This window comes from Bombina bombina, chromosome 2 (genome assembly GCF_027579735.1).
Source record: "Bombina bombina isolate aBomBom1 chromosome 2, aBomBom1.pri, whole genome shotgun sequence".
In the NCBI taxonomy this organism is placed as follows: domain Eukaryota; kingdom Metazoa; phylum Chordata; class Amphibia; order Anura; family Bombinatoridae; genus Bombina; species Bombina bombina.
The window spans coordinates 239,139,079-239,160,653 of NC_069500.1; the positions used below are offsets into that span (position 1 = coordinate 239,139,079).

The 21,575-nt window shown below is 36.8% G+C and overlaps 1 protein-coding gene across 1 annotated transcript in view; it reads right to left on the bottom strand.

Annotated features, from left to right (window-relative positions):
• The window catches only part of MCTP1 (multiple C2 and transmembrane domain containing 1), a 1,142,062-nt gene that overhangs the window by 854,126 nt on the left and 266,361 nt on the right, over window positions 1–21,575 (bottom strand). Inside the window, exon 6 of the mRNA XM_053701494.1 lies at window positions 12,469–12,507. Coding sequence (XP_053557469.1) covers window positions 12,469–12,507 — 39 coding nt within the window. The remainder of the gene's footprint in view (window positions 1–12,468; window positions 12,508–21,575) is intronic.

Here is a 21,575-nt window from a genome sequence, read left to right on the forward strand (position 1 = left end):
GTGCTCACAGAAAAAAGCAGAACAGAAATTATGTGCTTTAGGGACCTATGGTGGGTGGGAAAACAAGGTGGCCACAATTTGGAGAGGAGAACAGTAATTAAAGGGTACCCTGAAATCTTGCCTAAAATTAGCCCCACCCACTGGACATGTTTAGGTAATATATTATTATTTGTATTTTTTATAGCCAATTTATGCTGAGCCCTTAAAGGGATATGAAACCCACATTTCTTCTTTCATGATTCAGATAGGGCCTGCAATTTTAAGCATCTTTCTAATTTACTCCTAATATAATTGTTTTCATTCTTTTGGAATCTTTATATGAAAAGCAGGAATGTAAGCTTAGGAGATGCTTAAAATCGCATGCTCTATCTGAATCATGAAAGAAAAAAATTGGTTTTCATATCCCTTTAACCCCTTCACCCAATAAGATGCTATCGTAACGCAAGTATACATATACACACGTCTCAGCTTCAGGAGTTTCTTAAGCTCCATGCATCTGCTGCATATGAGGGCCGATGCGTGTTCGTTACAGACGGTGACACTGTGAGGCCTATTTTACAAGCTGTCAAATGCAAATACGCTGGAATTTCGCAGCGTAATTGTGACAAGCCTGATTCACCTTCTTTATCAAAGCCTACAGACCGGCAAAAGTTGAAATCTGTGACGTAACATACGATCCGCCGGTCTCAGTCCGACACAGATCGATGCTTAGGTCATTACAGATGTTTTGAAAGCAAATTCAGCACTATCTGACTACTTTTGCTAGTTATCAAATATCTACAAGGTATGTTCATCACTATTCTGGCCCAGCGTACCTGCTTTTCAATCCGCCACCCTGGAGACAGCAGATGCCATAGGAATCAATGGGAGTCTGAAAGCAGCGAAAGCTCATGTTCGCTGCTGCCCGATATTCCATTGATTCCTATGGGAGAATAAAAGTTATGTTTACAGCTAACACCCTAACATAAGCCCCAAGTCTAAGCAACCCTAATCTGCCGTCCGACATTGCCGCCACCTACATTATAGTATTAACCCCTAATCTGCCACCCCGACACTGCCGCCACCTACCTACACTTATTAACCCCTAATCTGCCGCCCCCTACACCGCCGCCACCTACATTATACTTATTAACCCCTAATCTGTAGCCCCGACACCGCCGCCACCTACCTACACTTATTGACTCCTAATCTGCCGCCCCCTACATTATACTTATTAACCCCTAATCTGCCTCTCCCCGACACCGCCGCCACCCACATAAAAGTATTAACCCCTATCCCGCCGCACCCGGAGCCCACCGCAACTATATAAATATATTAACCCCTAAACCCCTGGCCTCCCACATCACTACCACTTACTAAACCTATTAACCCCTAAACCACCAGCCCCCTACATCGCCATAAACTAAATTAACCTATTAACCCTTGAACCTAACAACCCGCTAACTTTACGCTAAATATTAACTCATCCCTATCTTATAATAAATTAAAACTTACCTTTAGATTTAAATTAAACTATATTAAACTACTAATTAACCTACCCTAACTATTATACTAAAATTACATTAAACTATATTAAACTAATAATTAATCTAGCCTAACTGTTATACTAAAATTACATTAAACTATATTAAATATATTATATAGATAAAAACCTAATCCTACTCAAATAATAAGTCAGCGGTGAGCTGGTCGTACGTGCTCATATGGGGAAACACATTTTATGTTTACCCCTATCCCTAACATGAACCCCAAGTCTACACACCCCTAATCTGCCGCCCCCAACATCGCCAACATCTATATTATACTTATTAACCCCTAATCTGCCGCTCCGGACATCACCGCCACCTACATTATATTTATTAATCCCTAATCTGCTGCCCCCAACATCGCCGACACCTACATTATATTTATTAACCCCTAATCTCCCTCCCCCAATGTCACTGCAACCTACCTACATTTACTAACAAAAAGTTTAGGAAAAAAGAGGGCGCTAAAAGCTAAGTTCCCACCACACTTAGTCAAATAACAAGAGATACAACGATATTAAAATTGATACCTTTACTTCACAATAAAATACAATTAGTTACAACAATAAACATTAAAAATGAATATAATGTGATAGAAGGGACGTCTCCCTTAAAAACTGGATTACCACCTTAAAATATGTGAATGAAATTCTTTATAAAATGTTTTAAAAGAGCGTTATAGTAAGATTCAGCAAAAAATGTTATAATGTTAATATCGATCTTGAGTGAACTGGTCACAATCTTTGCAACAGAGTTTCTTAATGTTAGCTGATCAAAAAGTGCTACAGTTCATCAGATAGTGTCAGCATGAGATAAGTTTAATTAGGTTGTTCATAAGTTGTTAAGCGATCATGTTAAACACCTTAAAATCAGGTTTCCTTTGTACTCACACTTATCCAAATGACTGTGATAACGGTTTGTTGGCTCACACTGTTGGAGATTATTATAAGTAGGCGATATCTTCCAATGTGTTAGCAACCTTTCTTACTTGCTTGAGTCGGCTGAACCAGGTCAGCGTGATTGGATACTGCTTTTTTTACTCCAAAATCCTTATGCTTGAGTCGGCTGAACCCGGTCAGCGTGATTGGAGACTGCTTTTACCAAACTTCTTATGCGCCAGATATTGCAGGATTCCAAGGGGAGAAAGGATATCCACAGACCCGCATTTAGCGGGGAACACGCACGGGCTAAAAAGTAAAACTAGGTACCTAGATTTGGAAAATAGAATAAAGTCCTTAGCTGGGAACAACACAAAGTAAGTCTACGCGTTTCACCCGATAGGGCTTTTTCAAGATACCGGTTAGTTCCCGGGGCAAGATTTAAATGTTCATTGAAATGTGTTCATTGGTTGTGAGTCTTTCCAATTAAAGGTGGAATTTGATCAGGCTTGCTTGTACTTAAGGTGGTTTATTATATTCATTTTCAATTGGTCATTCATTCGATCAAATAAAAAGCTGAATCATATATTATTTATGGATATTTATTGCGCTCAAACTTAGAGATATGTTAATATGTGTTAAATACTAAGTTAAGGTGGTAAAACCAGAGGTGGTATTTCACGTTAAAAAAAATATTAAAATTTAAAATATATGTTTCATATCTATTAAAATAGATAGTTTAATCAACTATTACATAATAAAAAATCATCATAAGAATTATTTAAAATTCATTAGACATCAGCTTATCACCATTAGCTTATATACTAAATTGTTCTAGAGAGTAGAGAATAATTTACATTATATTTAATACAACCTTATAAAAATGGACATAATATTTTATCTGAACTATAATAAATTAATCAAATTGTAAAACCTTCTAAAAATTCCTAAATGTTCTAAAATTATTTTTCCTTTTAATTTCTAAAATTCTAAAAGATTTTTTGTCTTTTAAAATCATTTTGGAGTTGATGTTGTCAGTTTAAGATATTTTCATATGTTGTCTGTGTGTTAATTATAAGTTAATCATATCTTGATTCCTAAAAAAGGGGATAGGTCTATCTCTGAATTAAGGCCTCGGGGGAAATGGGTATCAAATTTATAAATTAGTTCGGCTTCTTTTTTAAGTTATTTACTCTCGAAATCCCCTCCTCTCCAGTCTCCTCTGACCTTACATATTCCCCAATATTTTAGATGCTGTAAATTATTTTTGTGGATCTCTCTAAAGTGCTTGTATAGGTGGGTGTCTAAATTCCCTTTTTCAATATTGCAGAGATGTTTTCTGATCCTGTCACGTAAAAGTCTGGTGGTCTCTCCAATATAAAATAAATCACATGAACATTTTAAAAGATATATGATACCTTTGTGAGAACATCTTATGATATCTTTAATTTTAAAATCTGCATTTGTCCCTGTTATGTGGATAGAACTAATTTTACTACTGTACTTACAAGCCCTACATGAGAGGCAGGGGAAAAAACCTTTTAAATTATTCCCTCTGAGATCTTGATCTACACTATCTGATGAACTGTAGCACTTTTTGATCAGCTAACATTAAGAAACTCTGTTGCAAAGATTGTGACCAGTTCACTCAAGATCGATATTAACATTATAACATTTTTTGCTGAATCTTACTATAACGCTCTTTTAAAACATTTTATAAAGAATTTCATTCACATATTTTAAGGTGGTAATCCAGTTTTTTAAGGGAGACGTCCCTTCTATAACATTATATTCATTTTTAATGTTTATTGTTGTAACTAATTGTATTTTATTGTGAAGTAAAGGTATCAATTTTAATATCGTTGTATCTCTTGTTATTTGACTAAGTGTGGTGGGAACTTAGCTTTTAGCGCCCTCTTTTTTCCTAAACTTTTTGTTCCTATCGTGACAGTCCTGGGGTGATTGTTTTAGAGTGGCCTAGTTCTCTTTTAGTTATTAGCGCTATACTTCTGTGTTCACCTTCTACATTTACTAACCCCTAATCTGCCGACCCCAACGTCGCCGCCACTATGCTAAATTTATTAACCCCTAAACCTAAGTCTAACCCTAACACCCCCTAACTTAAATATAATTAAAATAAATCTAAAGAAAATTACTATCATTAACTAAATTATTCCTATTTAAAATTAAATTCTTACCTATAAAATAAACCCTAAGATAGCTACAATATACCTAATAGTTACATTGTAGCTTGCTTAGGGTTTATTTTTATTTTACAGGCAAGTTTGTATTTATTTTAACTAGGTAGAATAGTTATTAAATAGGTATTAGCTATTTAATAACTACCTAGCTAAAATAAATACAAATTGACCTGTAAAATAAAACCTAACCTATGTTAAAATAACACCTACACTACAATTAAATCAATTCCCTATATTAAATACAATTAAATAAATTAAATAAAATTAGCTAAATCACAAAAAACACACTAAATTACAGAAAATAAAAAACAAATTACAAGATCTTTAAACCAATTACACCTAATCTAATAGCCCTATCAAAATAACCCCCCCCCCCCAATAATAAAAAACCCTAGCCTAAACTAAACTATCAATAGCCCTTAAAAGGGCCTTTTGTGGGGCATTGCCCCAAAGAAAACAACCCCCCCAACAGTAAAACCCACCACCCACACAACCAACCACCCAAATAAAAGCCTAACTAAAAAACCCTAAGCTCCCCATTGCCATGAAAAGGACATTTGGACGGGCATTACCCTTAAAAGGGCATTTAGCTCTATTGCTGCCCAAAGCCCTAACCTAAAAATAAAACCCACCCAATACACCCTTAAAAAATCCTAACACTAACCCCTGAAGATTCATATACCGGGAGAAGTCTTCATCCAAGCGGCAAGATGTCCTCAACGAATCCGGCAGAAGTGGTCCTCCAGACGGGCAGAAGTGGTCCTCCAGACGGGCAGAAGTCTTTATCCCGACGGCATCTTCTATCTTCATCCTTCCGACGCAGAGCAGCTCCATCTTCAAGACATCCGGCGCGAAGCATCCTCTTCAAACGACGTCTTCTTCAGAATGAATATCTCTTTAAGTGACGTCATCCAAGATGACATCCCTTAGATTCCGATTGGCTGATAGAATTCTATCAGCCAATTGGAATTAAGGTAGAAAAAATCCTATTGGCTGATGCAATCAGCCAATAGGATTGAACTTCAATCCTATTGGCTTTTCCAATCAGCCAATAGGATTGAGCTCACATTCTAATGGCTGATTGGAACAGCCAATAGAATGCCAGCTCAACCCTATTGGCTAATTGCATGAAGATAGAAGATGCCGTCTGGATAAAGACTTCTGCCCGTCTGGAGGACCACTTCTGCTGGCTTCCTTGAGGACATCTTGCCGCTTGGATGAAGGCTTCTCCCGGTAAGTGAATCTTCGGGGGTTAGTGTTAGGATTTTTTAAGGATGTATTGGTTGGGTTTTATTTTTAGGTTAGGGCTTTGGGCAGCAATAGAGCTAAATGCCCTTTTAAGGGCAATGCCCTTTTCAGGGCAATGGAGAACTTAGGTTTTTTAGTTAGGGTTTTATTTGGGGGGTTGGTTGTCTGGGTGGTGGGTTTTACTGTTCAGGGGGTTGTTTGGTTTTTTTTTTACAGGTAAAAGAGCTGATTTCTTTGGGGCAATGCCCCGCAAAAAGCCCTTTTAAGGGCTATTGATAGTTTAGTTTAGGCTAGGGTTTTTTTATTTTGGGGGGGCTTTTTTTATTTTGATAGGGCTATTAGATTAGGTGTAATTAGTTTAAAGATCTTGTAATTTGTTTTTTATTTTCTGTAATTGAGTGTTGTTGTTTTTTTGTGATTTAGCTAGTTTTATTTAATTTATTTAATTGTGTTTAATTTAGGTAATTTATTTAATTGTAGTGTAGTGTTAGGTGTTAGTGTAACTTAGGTTAGGTTTTATTTTCCAGGTAAATTTGTATTTATTTTAGCTAGGTAGTTATTAAATAGCTATTAACTATTTAATAACTATTCTACCTAGTTAAAATAAATACTAACTTGCCTGTAAAATAAAAATAAACCCTAAGATAGATACAATGTAACTGTTAGTTATATTGTAGCTAGCTTAGGGTTTATATTATAGGTAAGTATTTAGTTTTAAATAGGAATAATTTAGTTAATGATAGTAATTTTATTTAGATTTATTTAAATTATATTTAAGTTAGGGGGTGTTAGGGATAGGGTTAGACTTAGGTTTAAAGGGTTAATAAATTTAGAATAGTGGCGGAGACGTTGGGGATGGCAGATTAGGGGTTAATAAATGTTGGTAGGAGGCGGCGATGTTGGGGGCAGCAGATTAGGGGTTAATAAATATAATGTAGGTTGCGGCGATGTTAGGGGCGGCAGATTAGGGGTTAGTAAGTATAATGTAGGTGGTGGCGATGTCCGGAGTGGAAGATTAGGGGTTAATAAGTATAATGTAGGTGGCGGCAATGTTAGGGGCGGCAGATTAGGGGTTAATAATATTTAACTAGTGCTTGCGAGGTGGGAGTGCGGCGGTATAGGGGTTAATATGTTTATTCTAGTGGCGGCGATGTCCGGAGCGGCAAATTAGGGGTTAAAAATTTTATTATAGTGTTTGCGATGTGGGAGGGCCTCGGTTTAGGGTTTAATAGTTTATGAGTGTTAGTGTACTTTTTAGCACTTTAGTTATGAGTTTTATGCTACAGCGTTGTAGTGTAAAACTCATAACTACTGACTTTAAAATGCGTTAGGAATCTTGGAGGTAGAGGGTGTACCGCTCACTTTTTGGCCTCCCAGGACAAACTCGTAATACCGGCGCTATCTAAGTCCCATAAGAAAAAGGGTTTACGAACTTTACGTAAGTCGGTTTACAGAAAAGCCAAAAAAGTGTGCGGTGCCCCTAAACCTGCAAGACTCGTAATACCAGCGGAAGTGAAAAAGCAGGGTTAGGACCTGTAAACACTGCTTTTTTAGCTTAACACAAAACTCGTAAGTTACACAAAGTTACACAAAAAAACACTAAGTTACACAAAATAAAAAATAAATGATCAAATATTTAAACTAATTACACCTAATCTAAGAGCCCTATGAAAATAAAAAGCCCCCCAAAATAAAAAAAACCCTGGCCTTATGCGGGGCATTGCCCCAAAGAAATCAGCTCTTTTACCTGTAAAAAAAATACAAATACCACCCCCAACAGTAAAACCCACCACCCACACAACCAAACCCCCCAAATAAAAACCTACCTAAAAAAAAACCTAAGCTCCCCATTGCCCTGAAAAGGGCATTTGGATGGGCATTGCCCTTAAAAGGGCATTTAGCTCTTTTTCGGTGCCCTAACACTAACCCCCGAAGATCCACTTACAGTTTCTGAAGGTATCTCTTCAACACAGAATATCATGGGAATGAAGCAAATTTTATAATACAAGTAAATTAGAAACTTTTTTTAAATGGTATGTTCTGTCTGAATAACAAAAGAAACATTTTTGGTTTTATATTCCTTTAAGTCCTTAGCTAAAAGCTGCCACTTCCACCTTAAAAATATCTCTAAAATCTGTAATTTCCTCACTCAAGACACAACTAAAATTCTTATCCACTCCCTTATCATTGACTCATTGACTATTACAATTCTGTCTTCTCTGGTCTCCCAAGCTACAGCATGTGCACATTGCAATCCAACATCCTCTGCCAGGCTTGCGCCACATCTGCTGCACCTCTTTGCCAACACCTCCATTGGCTTCCCTTAGCCTCAAGAATAAAATTCAAAATTTTGACCATAACATACAAAGCCCTCACCAAAACTGCACCCCATTATATCTCTGTCTTTGTCTGTGAATACTCCACAACCCTCCCCCTCTACTCTGCCAAAGACCTTCTTCTCTCCTCATTTCTCACTACTTTCTCACACCTGTCACCTGGAACTCCTTGCCTCGCTCAGTGACTTTACCCTAGTTTTAAAAACATCAAGTGTTCCTTAAAACATATATAACTTACTTTAAGATGTCTCTACTACTTATGTTTCCCTCTCCCTCAACTTCCCATGTACTTAATTTAGAAATTAAGCTCATGAGTCCACCTGTCCTGTTTATCATTTTATGTAAATATGGTTTATGGCTTACAGTGACTCAAGGGCAGGGTCCTCTACCGTTATGATTTATGTAATTGTCTTCTGTTTATTGTACCCCATAACTGTGTACTTAAAGGGGCAGTAAAGTCAAAATTAAAGTTTCATGGATCAGATAGACCATGTGATTTTAAACAACTTTTCAATTTACTTATTTTATCTAATTTGCTTTGTTTTCTTGGTATCCTTAGTTGAGAATCATATCATATAATATTGTCATTGGCTCAGTTAGCTTCCAATAGTGCATTGCTGCTTTTTTAACAAAGGATACTGAGGGAATGAAGCAAATTTGATAATAGAAATACATTTGACATTTGTTTAAAATTGAAAGCTGTATCTGAATCATGTAAAACCTGGGGTGTCATGTCCCTTTAACTGCATTCCAGTTTAATGGATGTCTTATCTCGAAATGTGGGCTTGGACCCTAAGTCAATCTGTCACTACCTTTTAAGAACAAGAGGAGTCCAGTAATAGGAACAGTGATGACAAACAAAAATATTAAAAATGCTTCTGCTGCCTGTCTCTGGTAGCGGCATCAAACAAAGAGCACTATAATTGGTATTTTATTATATGTTTTCATAATTCTGTAATAAATTACAAATAAAAAATGGTGATTTCTTTTATCCTATGCATAGGAAAATAAAAGTGAATTTAAGGTACAGTGCACTGAAAACAGTGTATTTTGATTTGCAATAGGTGTAATATTAAACAAGTTTAAACATACGCTGGGTTCTCCATGTGTACTTCCTCCTCCATTGTGAACTTTTACATAGCAGAAACTCTCATTATTTCTATTGGAGACAGCTTGACACTTGCAGGCCCATTTTTAATAGAATTTAACGAGGTCTACCCCTGCAAGGCTAAACATGGTTTTTCAAGTTTTTGGTGGCAAACATTTGATCATCGGCCCCAAGTCTTCAAGTTAGCATGTTATGTGTGTACTTTGCATTAAGTCCACTAGATGGAGCTCTGAAACCATTCATACTATTTTATTTAATGGTACATTCATCTCTCAACCAATACATTCAGGAAATGTGTTCAGTAAGGTTCATTACTATTAAATAGTGATTCAACATTGAGCAAGAATATTTTCTTTCACCACATATTGTACCATAGTCTTATTATTATTATTTACTTGTAGAGCGTAACAATTTCAGCTGTTTTCAGCATATATGGTTAAATTAACATTGCCTTTTATTGGTGCTGTAGACAGGTGTATCAATGACAACATTAGTAGCAGGACTCTAAACCAGAGATGGCCAATTGGTGGCCCATGTGGCCTTATTTTGTGCTCACAGAAAAAAGCAGAACAAAAATGATGTGCTTTAGGGACCTATGGTGGGTGGGAAAACAAGGTGGCCACAATTTGGAGAGGAGAACAATAATTAAAGGGTACCCTGAAATCTTGCCTAAAATTAGCCCCACCCACTGGACATGTTTAGGTAATATATTATTATTTGTATTTTTTATAGCCAATTTATGCTGAGCCCTTAAAGGGATTTGAAACCCACATTTCTTCTTTCATGATTCAGATAGGGCCTGCAATTTTAAGCATCTTTCTAATTTACTCCTAATATATATTTTTTCGTTCTCTTGGAATCTTTATATGAAAAGCAGGAATGTAAGCTAGGAGATGCTTAAAATCGCATGCTCTATCTGAGTCATGAAAGAAAAAATTTGGTTTTCATATCCCTTTAACCCCTTCACCCAATAAGATGCTATTGTACCGCAAGACATATATTTTTATATATATATATATATATATATATATATATACGTCTCAGCTTCAGGAAGCTCCAGCAGTCTCGGCTGTTAAATTACAGCCGAGAGCTGGAGTTCCTTAAGCTCCATGCATCTGCTGCATATGAGGGCAGATGCGTGATCGTTACAGACGGTGACACTGTGTGTGTAACCGTCTGTAACAATCTTCTGTTGGTGTGGGCGAGAGGCGAGTGATGGGTGGGCGGCTCAGCAGTAGGGGGAGGGAGTGGCAGGGCCCTATGCTATGGAAAAAATAAATAAATAATGGGACAGAGAGGGATGGGGCAGCTACACTTCAGAAAAGAGTTTGGGGTGTTTGAGATACCCTACCTAATGATCGAGGGGTGTCACTACACTACAGAAAAAATAAAATAAAGAAAAAAAGAATAAAAAAAAATTTAAAAAAACAAAACAGTTTATAGGTACTGGCAGACAGCTGCCAGTACCTAAGATAGTGGCTAATAGAGGGGGGAGGTTTAAAGAGCTGTTTGAAAGGGTTAAGGGAGGTTGGGGGTAAGAGGATCCACTGCACTGAAAACATGAAAATAAAATTAAAAAAAAATAATTAAAAAAAACACAAAAAACTTACATTTTCATACTGGCAGACTGTCTGCCAGTACCTAAGATGGGGGTTACCAGTGGGCAGTGGGGGAGGGGAGGGAAGAGAGCTGTTTGGAAGGGATCAGGTAGGGATCAGGGGTTGGGAAGTGTCAGGTGGGAGGGTAATCTCTACACTAAAGCTAAAATTAACTTTTTAAGCTACCAAATTTATCCCTTCACTGCTGGGAATAATAGAAGTGTGGTGTGCAGCTGCAATTAGCGGCCTTCTAATTACCAAAAAACCTTGGCAAAGTCATATATGTCTACTATTTCTGAACAAAGGTGATCCCAGAGAAATGTTTACAGTTATTTGTGCCATGATTGCACAAGCACAATGTAAATAATTTCAGTGAGAAACCCAAAGTTTGTGAAAATATTAACAATTTGTTTTATCTTGTAAATTATTTATGTTTATGAGCAAGTACAACTCTATTGAAGACACTTTACATTGATAGCTTGTTTGTTAACACATTTCACTAGTGTGATGGATTAAATAGCACAGCTGAGAAAGTACACTGCTGTTAAATGAAACTATACAGTTTTTTTTACATTTTTTTTTTAAATTATAATAGTTATATATGAGTTAAGACTGACATTTTTTTTAAAGGAAAAAACCCCCCAATGCTGTAGTCAACAGGATTTGCATGCTGTCTGTTAACAACTTTAACCTGTGTGCCTGATGGACACTCTACTTATCTCTGTTATGACATTTTTCATATTTTTTTTATTTAGTCCAGTGCATTCCATATTAACTATCTTATGTGGTTTGAGATATATATATATATATATATATATATATATATATATATATATATATATATATATATATATATATTATAGAAATTAATGTAATTTAAAAAAAGTCATATTTTAGAGTTCATACAGAAATGTCCCAAATTTACAGAGCTTTGCAGAAAATTATTGTCCTTAGTAACCTTAAAAACTTGGCTACAACATAAAGCAACGCATTGCAGCCAAACCCATAAACTCATTTTTAATATGCAATACAATTTATTGCATATATTAAAAACTAGAGACATCACATGGCAAAAACAATTGTACCAGGATTTAAGTTCTCACTCAAAAAAAAATCCCACTTTTTGATATCTCAGTCTAAATAGAAAAAACTATTTGCTCCTTTCTAATAATGGTGAACCTTCTTTTGTTAAATTCAGATCTACTAAGTAAGGTGCAGTAATTTTTGCTTGTGCTTGCGTGCCTTTTGCTAGCATGCATCACAGAGTTTAAGTCATTGAAAGTCAGTTATATTTCTAGGTGTTTTTGCATCAGAGTGTGAACTTAAACTCTGGCAGGACAATAAGGTTATTGCCATTTAACAAGCATGCATATGTTAACAAGAAAATCTGTTTGGTGTAGACTATGTTTACCACTAAAAACACAAGTTGTCATGTTATACTCATAAAAATGAATCTAACAATAATTGTGGACTACCTGAAATGTTAACAAAGGTTCATACATTCTAAACCCTTTTATCCTGACAATTAATCCTTAAATGTGTGTAATTTGCTGCTTTAAAAGTCAGAAATTACCTTACTTGATCTTTTCCAATTCTTCTTTATATGCATCGTCTGCAAACAAAATAAAATCTGATTACCTTTTTCATCTAGACAAGGCTGAGGAGTGGTACAAACGCTGCCAGAGGGACCTGTAAAATGTCAAAGCTGTGCTTTTTAGTTCCCAACAGGACAGGATTTCAATATATTTCTGACTGAACACAGGTGGCTCAAACTGAAATGAAGCAAAAAGCCTGCCCTGTTGGTGTTTCCTGGGACGTGGTGGCAAAAACAAAATTTATGCTTACCCGATAAATTATTTTCTTTCGGAATGATAATGTTCCACAGTCCACCATAACATAGAGGATATATTTCCCGCCACTAGGAGGAGGTCAAGAACCCATACAAGAGCTTTAAAACCCTCCCACCTCTCTAATAGTTTTACGTATAGCCGAGTATAGAATAGGAAAGAAAGGTAGGAAAGGCAAAGCATTAGAACTGTCGCCCAAAAATTGAAACAGCTGGGGCATGTGGACCAACATCATTCCAAAATAAAGAATTTATCAGGTAAGCATAGATTTTGTTTTCTTTCGTAAAATGATAATGGTCCACAGTCTTCCATAACATATGGGATTAATACCCAAGCTAATGAAAAGGTGTGACAATTTTTCTGAAAGTTTTTATTTAGCTGCCCTGCTGCCTGAAGGACTTTCCTGTCAAAAGCTGCTCGCTAAAAAGCAAAACCCTCTAAGAAATAAGCAATATAAAGTATGCAAATATGACAAGTTGCAGCTTTGCAAATCTGCTCCAAAGATGTATGATCTTTCAAAAACCCACAATGTTGCAATTTCTCTTGAATCCCACTGTCAAGAAAGTCTTGAATCCCTTCTGATGAGTTAAGACGCAAATGCTACCTTAGTAGCTTTCTGCCCCTTACTAGATTTAGACGTGAAATAACAAACTAGAAGTTTCACTAAAATCTATAGTTGCCTTGAGATAGAACTTAAAAGTGTTTACTATAGTCAGATTATGTAATATCCATTACCTAGAGTTAGCAGGATCTGAACACAATGAAGGAACAACCAGCTCTTGATTGGTATTTTCCATTGGAATAAAATCATATTTAGTATAAAGTATAGCCTTCACCTTGTGAATAGTAATAAATGTAGAATCACAAGGCAAGATTAACGATTTAGAAACTGTTTATGCTAAAGAGTTAATAGACAATAGCAATGCTATACAAAGAACCTTGTAATATAGAGAAAAGTAAGTTCAGATTCCAGGGTGGAGAAATTGGTTTCAAAAGTGGCCTAATTCTAACTAACCCCTGAACAAAAATCTGAGGTGTCGATTTATGAAGCAGTGGATGCTGCTTCCGACCCACTCCGCTTCAGTCCCGCCTGAAGCGGAAGTTAGGAAGCAGCGGACCTAAGCGGTCCTTAACTCATCTGCCACCTCTGAGGTGGGGGACAGTAATCAGCCTGATCGAATACGATCAGATTGATTGACACCCCCTGCTAGCGGCCATAAATCTGCAGGGGGCGGTATTGCACCAGCAGTTCATAAGAACTGCTGGTGTAATGATAAGTTCCCGCAGCGTATGCTGTCGGCATCTATAGATGTGCGGCAGACATGATTCGCTATAGCGGATCATGTCTGTCCACACCATGATAAATTTACCCCTGAACCTCAGTTTAGCCAGCTTCCTATGGAAAAAGAGATAAGGCAGAAAACACGACATGAGCATCCTGGAAACTGAAGGATTCTATGCATTTTAAAGGACACCAAGAAAACCCTCTGGAAGAACACCATTTAAAATATATATTCTGGCCTGCATAAAAGATTCAATGACTGAATCAAATAAATCTCTATGTCCCAAAACTCCACACCATTAAAACAGATATTTTAGATCTTGATAGAAAGAAGAATCTTGAGACAACAGATTCTGTCTCAGAGAAAAAGAGCTAGGGAAAGCAAAAGGATATCTGCACTAGGTCTGCATACCAAGTCCTGTGTTGCCAGGCTGGAGCAACTAATATTACTTATGTTGACTCCTGTTTGATCCAAGAATAAAAACAAAGGACAAAGGTATGTCTGATGAAAGTCCCATTTACATACCAAGGTAACTAATATGTGAACCTTAGAATCTTTTGATCTTGCACAATAGCTTGGAAATGTGAGATTAAGTGAGAGGCTGTTAGAACTATGTCCTGTAAACCCATTGGATTAAAATGTCTAATGAAGAGACCACTCTCTTCTATGGACCGATCGACTCCTGGAATGATCCACCTCCCAGCTGGTATTGTGATTGTGAATAGGGATCTAGAATTCCTCTCTGCACAAGTCAGAGTAATAGACACTTCCTGCATAACCAGTGGACTGCGAATAACCCCTGTTACAATTTATGTAAGACACTGCCATGATGTTGTCCGACTGGAAATGGATAAACTTTACCTTCTTTAATAGAGACCAGGGCTGACTAGCCCAAAGATCGCTTGAAGTTCCAGAATGCTGATTGGTAACCTTATATCAAAGTGATACAAAACTTCTTGCAATCTTCAAGAAATTCAAACCGCCCCCCTGTTTAAAAATCAGTACATGACATAAGCATCAGGTGTAGTATACATGCACCTACTTAAGTATTTGCACATATTTAGACTGTTATGTGGCTTTCCTGACTAAATGAGCATGACATATAGAGCACACATTAAATACTTATAAATCCATGTCCAGAGTAGGCAGAGAACGCGTATACGCAAAGTAAATATACAAAGTGCATAGTTAATGAAAATATTCATAATTAATGCTTAGGGGCCTATTTATCAAGCTATGAATGGAGCTTGATGACCCTTGTTTCCGGCGAGCCTTCAGGCTTGCCAGAAACAGAAGTTATGAAGCAGCAGTCTAAAGACCGCTGCTCCATAACTTGTCCGACTGCTCTGAGGCCGCAGACAGAAATCAACCTGATCAAATACGATTGGGTTGATTGACACCCCCTGCTAGCTGCCGATTGGCTGTGAATCTGCAGGGGGCGGCATTGCACCAGGAGTTCACAAGAACTGCTGGTGCAATGATAAATGCCGACCGCGTATGCAGTCGACATTTATTAATGTGCAGCGGACATTATACGGTACTTTGTATCATGTCCGCTCACACATTGATAAATATGCCCCTTAGTGTCTGCATGCTAAATGGAAGTGCATACATATAAATCACTCATAAAGTGAAAAAATAGATGCCAATGGATCTTATTTCTAAAATAACCCTATAAACCATGAAAATATTCATGACCAATGTTGAAAATCTGCATGAAAGAACCTTAGTGTATATAAATTACACATAACATAGGTATAAAGAGATACCAACAGATCTTATCTCTAAAGGATATCTATATATAGCAAAAATACTCATGGTCAATGTTCAGTATTTGCATGAAAGAACCTCTGTGCATATAAATTACACATAACACAGGTATAAAAGAGATACTTATCTCTAAAGGATTTCGACAGATAAATCCTTCAAATTGCAATAGGAAAAAAAACTTTAGAGAGGATGTAATCAATTCTGAACCTTAAGGTTATCAGCACAAGAAATATATTGCATATTTACCTCAGAGTTAAAACCCCAGATTTACACTGCTGTTTACTTAGTTTTGGGACAGCCATTAAATAAAGTCACTATTTTGTATATTTTATTTTTAGCTTCAGGAGTAAAAACAGCAATTTTCCCTATGAGTGTCAAGTACAGGGAGAATTCCCTCTGAATATTAGACTGCTCCCACTGATAAGCAGGCAAAATATGAGGTATACAATTCACACAGATTTGAGTGACCTGACATACTGGAACATTTTTGCAAAATAAACATATATATGTATATAGAGGGATATCTGTAACTGACTCCTCTATGGAAATATCAGTGGGGATAGAAATATTTTGTTCCATGTTTGTACTTATATAACAGTATACAATGACACCTTATATAATAAACAATACAAAAAAAACTGGTAGAAAGCTATCTACACTATAAAACGCTCCTTCAGACACTTACACAATCTCCAAATGTAATCAGTTTTATAGCCTCCAGAAATAATAAGATGCCCATAAGTACCCCCTGGCAACTCATGTATAGGTACTCACCCCTTTCTTGGGATTGGCAGGCACTTAAAATCAGATTAGAATCTGTTTAGAAGTGGGCCCCAGCTATTGTAGCTGAAATCTAGTGACAGATGCTCCGGATTGAGAGAGAAAAGTCTGGGAACATTGAGGGGCAGAGATACTGTAAAGTTGGTGTCTTTGAATAATTGAAAAAACAAACCAACACTTTGGCTTTTTCTGAAAAAAAAATAAAAATATAGTGCATAATAAGTATATAAAACCTGTCAAAATGTGTTCCCCAGCCTTGCACTACTAAACCGCATCATGTACTAAGCTATTGCCAGTTCCCTAAAGCTGCTAGAGGGTTAAAAAGTGTCAGAGGTTTCCCTAATAGTGTTCCCAATGTTAGTAGAGCTGTTAGGGACAAGATATGGAGAAAATTTGTACATGAGTGGAGCAAGTTAAGTCCCCAGGCTATGCTGTACCTGTGTCAGAGTACCTACAATTAGCCTCTGGGCTGTGTCTGTGCTGTGTAAAGGTCTTACCTTATGCAGCACCCCTCCACTGGCTTACCAGGCATGTCAATATTAATGCAGCTGCAGCAGTATCCAATAGAAAGCCCATCCAGTGGAGGTATCGAGTACCGCAGAGGATTTTAATAGGCAATACCTGAGTCCTTCAGGGGGAGGTTAGGGAAGAGTCCACACGACACCTGCTGGTAGTTATGACTGAAGTCCCATTAGGGAAATGCTGTGCACATAATAGGGTATTTCTGTGTCCCTGTATCATTCAGCTGCTGTGAACAGTCTTTTCTTTCTTCTTTGTAAATGATGCTCCTCAGGGACTCTGGATCCCACATAGGTCTGAGCTCCCAATTTATAATCCATAAACAAAAGGCTGGAACAACCTCTATTCTCAACTATCTCCTATGAGGCCAAGAACAAAACTAAGAGAGAGATGGCAAGGGTTTTAAAGCTCTTGTATGGGTTCTTGACCTCCTTCTAGTGGCGGGAAATATGTTATGGAGGACTGTAAACCATCATCATTTTACGAAAGAAAAAACACTTTCAGTGTATAATGTAGGTTGCCTATGTTATACGAGTTATCATTATTTATTTATTTTTAAATTAAGATGTTAACCAGCCTCTGGCAATATAAAATGTCACATATAAAGATTAACACTTTGGGTGCCAATGATACTGAAACAATATTGAGAAGGAATATGGTTATGTCTAGGTGAATTTTATAAATTCCACCCATTCAATAATTCAGAAACATATTTAACTCTAGCTATCATTTGGAAGGCTTATAGTAACTGAACTAATATTGTTATATTACTCAGTTTCCGCTCAGAACCAGCAGTGCTCTGTGAGTCCTGAGCGGTACTTCTACTGTGTGTTTAAGCCCTTTACTAGGGTTAAACACACATTAGTGCAAGCCGATAGTCTTTAAATTACATTCTCTAATAAATTAGATAGATCATTTTTAGACTGTCATGGCCATTTAGTATTCTGGAATATAGCTTATATCTAAAGCTGGACAAGTAAGTAAAAAAGTAAAAAAAATCCAAAAAGGCAACAGTTTTCATGAAGATTTCTCTTCAAATACTGACACTTCTTAAATCTCACAGTTATCTGTCTTTCAGTACTGTTTTTATTTTTTTATTTTTAAGAATTCAACCTTAACAAAATACAAAGATTATTTAGTCATATGTCAAGTCCCTCTGGCCAAAATAGTTAATGCACAAACGTTAATAAGCATGCAATGAACATGTGACAAGAACATGCTATGGGCCAATACATATGACTGTGTATATGGCTTGTGTTTACTTTCAGAGACTAGGCAAGCAGCATACGTGTATACACCAACTCTATATATTATCCTCCCATAGTAATGCAGCTGAAATATCACTGGCTGATATGTTGCATACAGAACATCATATGTAACAGTCCTTGTGTTCTGCAAAACTATCAACGAAATGACGCCAGCCCTTAATTTCCTTATAGAACCAGTACTAGAGCTGGTGTTAGAGTTAGGGAAAGGATATATTAGTGTTTGAGATAGACCGCAATGCAGTAAGGTTAAGAATAAGGCCCCTATTTAACAAGGTCTGTCGGACCTGATCCGACAGTGCGGATCAGGTCCGACAGACCTTGCTGAATACGGCGAGCAATACGCTTGCCGTATTCAGCATTGCACCAGCAGCTCACAAGAGCTGCTGGTGCAACGCCGCCCCCTGCAGACTCGCAGCCAATAGGTCGACAGCAGGGGGGTGTCAATCAATCCGATCGTACTCGATCTGGTTGATTTCCGGCGATGTGTATCCACCTGCTCAGAGCAGGCGGACCGGTTATGGAGCAGCGGTCTTTGTGACCGCTGCTTCATAACTGCTGTCACCTGCTCCATTCGGAGCTTGATAAATATGCCCCTAAGACTAGCGTACAGAAGTTCCAATTAAATGCAACCATGGGTTTAAAGGGATTTTTTTTAGCAGGTATTAGATTATCTATGCAACATTGTGGGGCTGTACCATTGTTGCAGTCAACACAGTAAATACAACATTGCAGCTGGAGATATTTCAGGCACAATTTAAGGAGGAAGTAATTCTATGTTGCTTGAGTCATACATGACCTTATCTACTTTTTAGAATAAAGCAAGACTTTTAGAACCATGCGACACTGCATGCTTTCTGTCACAGTAATTTTGTGACACGTGATAAAGGACACTGCATGCTGCTACTAATGTATCACTGATTTACATGAATTCAGGCTGAGCAAGCTGTGCATGCAAATACAGATGGTACTAGGTGCACACGTTAATGCAGAGTGAACTATATTAGTAAATGTTATTCAACAAACTAATGTAACTTTCAGCCATAACATGTTAATAGTGACAGTGCAAAGTGTGTACATTAATACACTGCATGTTAATGCAACTGCATTGTATGTGCATGTAAGATAATTGTTACCACCTGCACATGTGTTAGTGTTAATGCATTTGTTTGTGAAACTTGTAAATGCCACCAATGCTTCCTACAAGACATGCTAGTGCACATTATATATGAATGCATGAAGTGTATTAGTGCAGTTAGTAATGCTATCCATACCTGGTGTAAAAGCTTAGGGTGAATGTGCTCGCCTGCAACAAACATTCTACACCAGGCAGTAACCACCTTGAGTAACAGCAGATTCAGCTCACAGCTCATGTTATAATGAAGGTCACTCACACCAGGTTATGACATGGCTGACACCAAAGCATTATTTCTGTGGCTATATGTCTTATATATATTAATGTAAGCACTTAAAGGGACATGAAATCAAATGAGCTTCATTCTCTTTGTATCCCTTGTTGAGGGAGCAGAGCTAGCTGAACACAGCTAATAACAAGATGGCATATATGTGCAGTCACCAATAAGCAGCTATCTCCCAGTAGTGCATTGCTGCTCCTGAGCCTACCTAGGTATGCTTTCCAAGAAAGGATACCAAGAGAACAAAGCAAATTAGATTAAAAAAAAGTAAATTTTAAAGTTGTTCAAAATTGGATGCTGTATCTGAAAAGAAAAAAAATGGGGTTCATGTCCTTTTAAAGAGACATAATAGTACATTTTATTGTTGCACTGTTGCTTACATACAACTAAGGGCTAGATTATAAGTGATGCAGTATTTTCATTTTTGCGCTTGTGAGTTGCGTTCCTATTATAAGTTTCCAAAAAAATGAATTTTGCGCTAATGTTAACCTGAAAAGTGAGAAAAAACAAACTTAATTTTCCATGTGCATGTGCATGTATTCCTCCATAGAGATCAATGGAGAAAAAAAAGTGAAAAAAAAATCTAACACCCGAGATCACGCAAACTCCATCGCCTTTTTGCATTCCCCATAGAAGTTAATGGAAAAAAACACACCCATCGAGCAAACAACATAGCATATTCGCATTATTAAATGTGAAATCTTTACAGTAAATACATAGTTAAAATCTTTATTAAATATGAATATTACATAAATATGTTGTATCATGTTTTCATCTTCTTAATGGCAAAGGGCTATAATGCACTTATATTTATGTCTATACAGTATGTCTGTACATATATATTAATGTTTTTATATGTGTATATATGACTGTAAATACATAGATAAACACATATACATACATTAATACATATGCAGACATGTGTCTCAATGTTAAAGCCCTTTGCTTGCCTTTTTTTTCCACCCGTGATCACACCTTAAAATATTTTTTAAATAATGTTTTTTAGGCATAGTAATATGAATGTAACTGTACTTTGTAATGTATTTTTCAAGTGTTTTGCGCAACTTTTGAATTTTGGAAAACAGTTAACCACAGCTCTGAGGTTGCGGAAAGGAATAAAGCATAAAGAGCTATTGCACTAGCGCAATCGCGATTTCGCTCCACTTGTAATATCAGAAAATGGCTCGCAAAAACACGATTACGCTAGTACTAAAACCGTTTGCTCCTCACTTGTAATCTAGCCCTAACTGTTTAACTTTCACAAAGGGGTTAAACACAATGTCTGTTCCAGAGCAGAAATGCAATTTTAGGTCCTCATTCCATCATATTCTCATCCATCCTCACCATTAGCATGCAGACAATTCTGTATGAATTCCAATGAGATTAACATTCCTAAATAAATCAGATGTTCAGTGAGCAACAGAATAAACTAATTACCATGATTAAAGGGACAGTATACTGTAAAATAGTTTTTCCCTTAATGTGTTTCCAATTACTTTTTTACCAGCTGCAGAGTATAAAATGTATGAGAATTTGCTTTTTAAGGCTTATTTGTGTATATGAATTAGCTGATTTTGTGTTTTGAAGCCACAACCTAATAAAATGAATTGAGCTTGTAGGAATAATCAGATCTCATTATTTTATCACATTGTGTAAATAGACATGTTTCTTTATCTTATATCTGTCCATAAACAAATCACCAATGCTTGGAGAGAACAATGGTAAATTAACATTTTATTACCTTATCTCTTCTATAACCCACTTGGAGTATATATTTCTTCTACTGGCTGGGTTAACACAG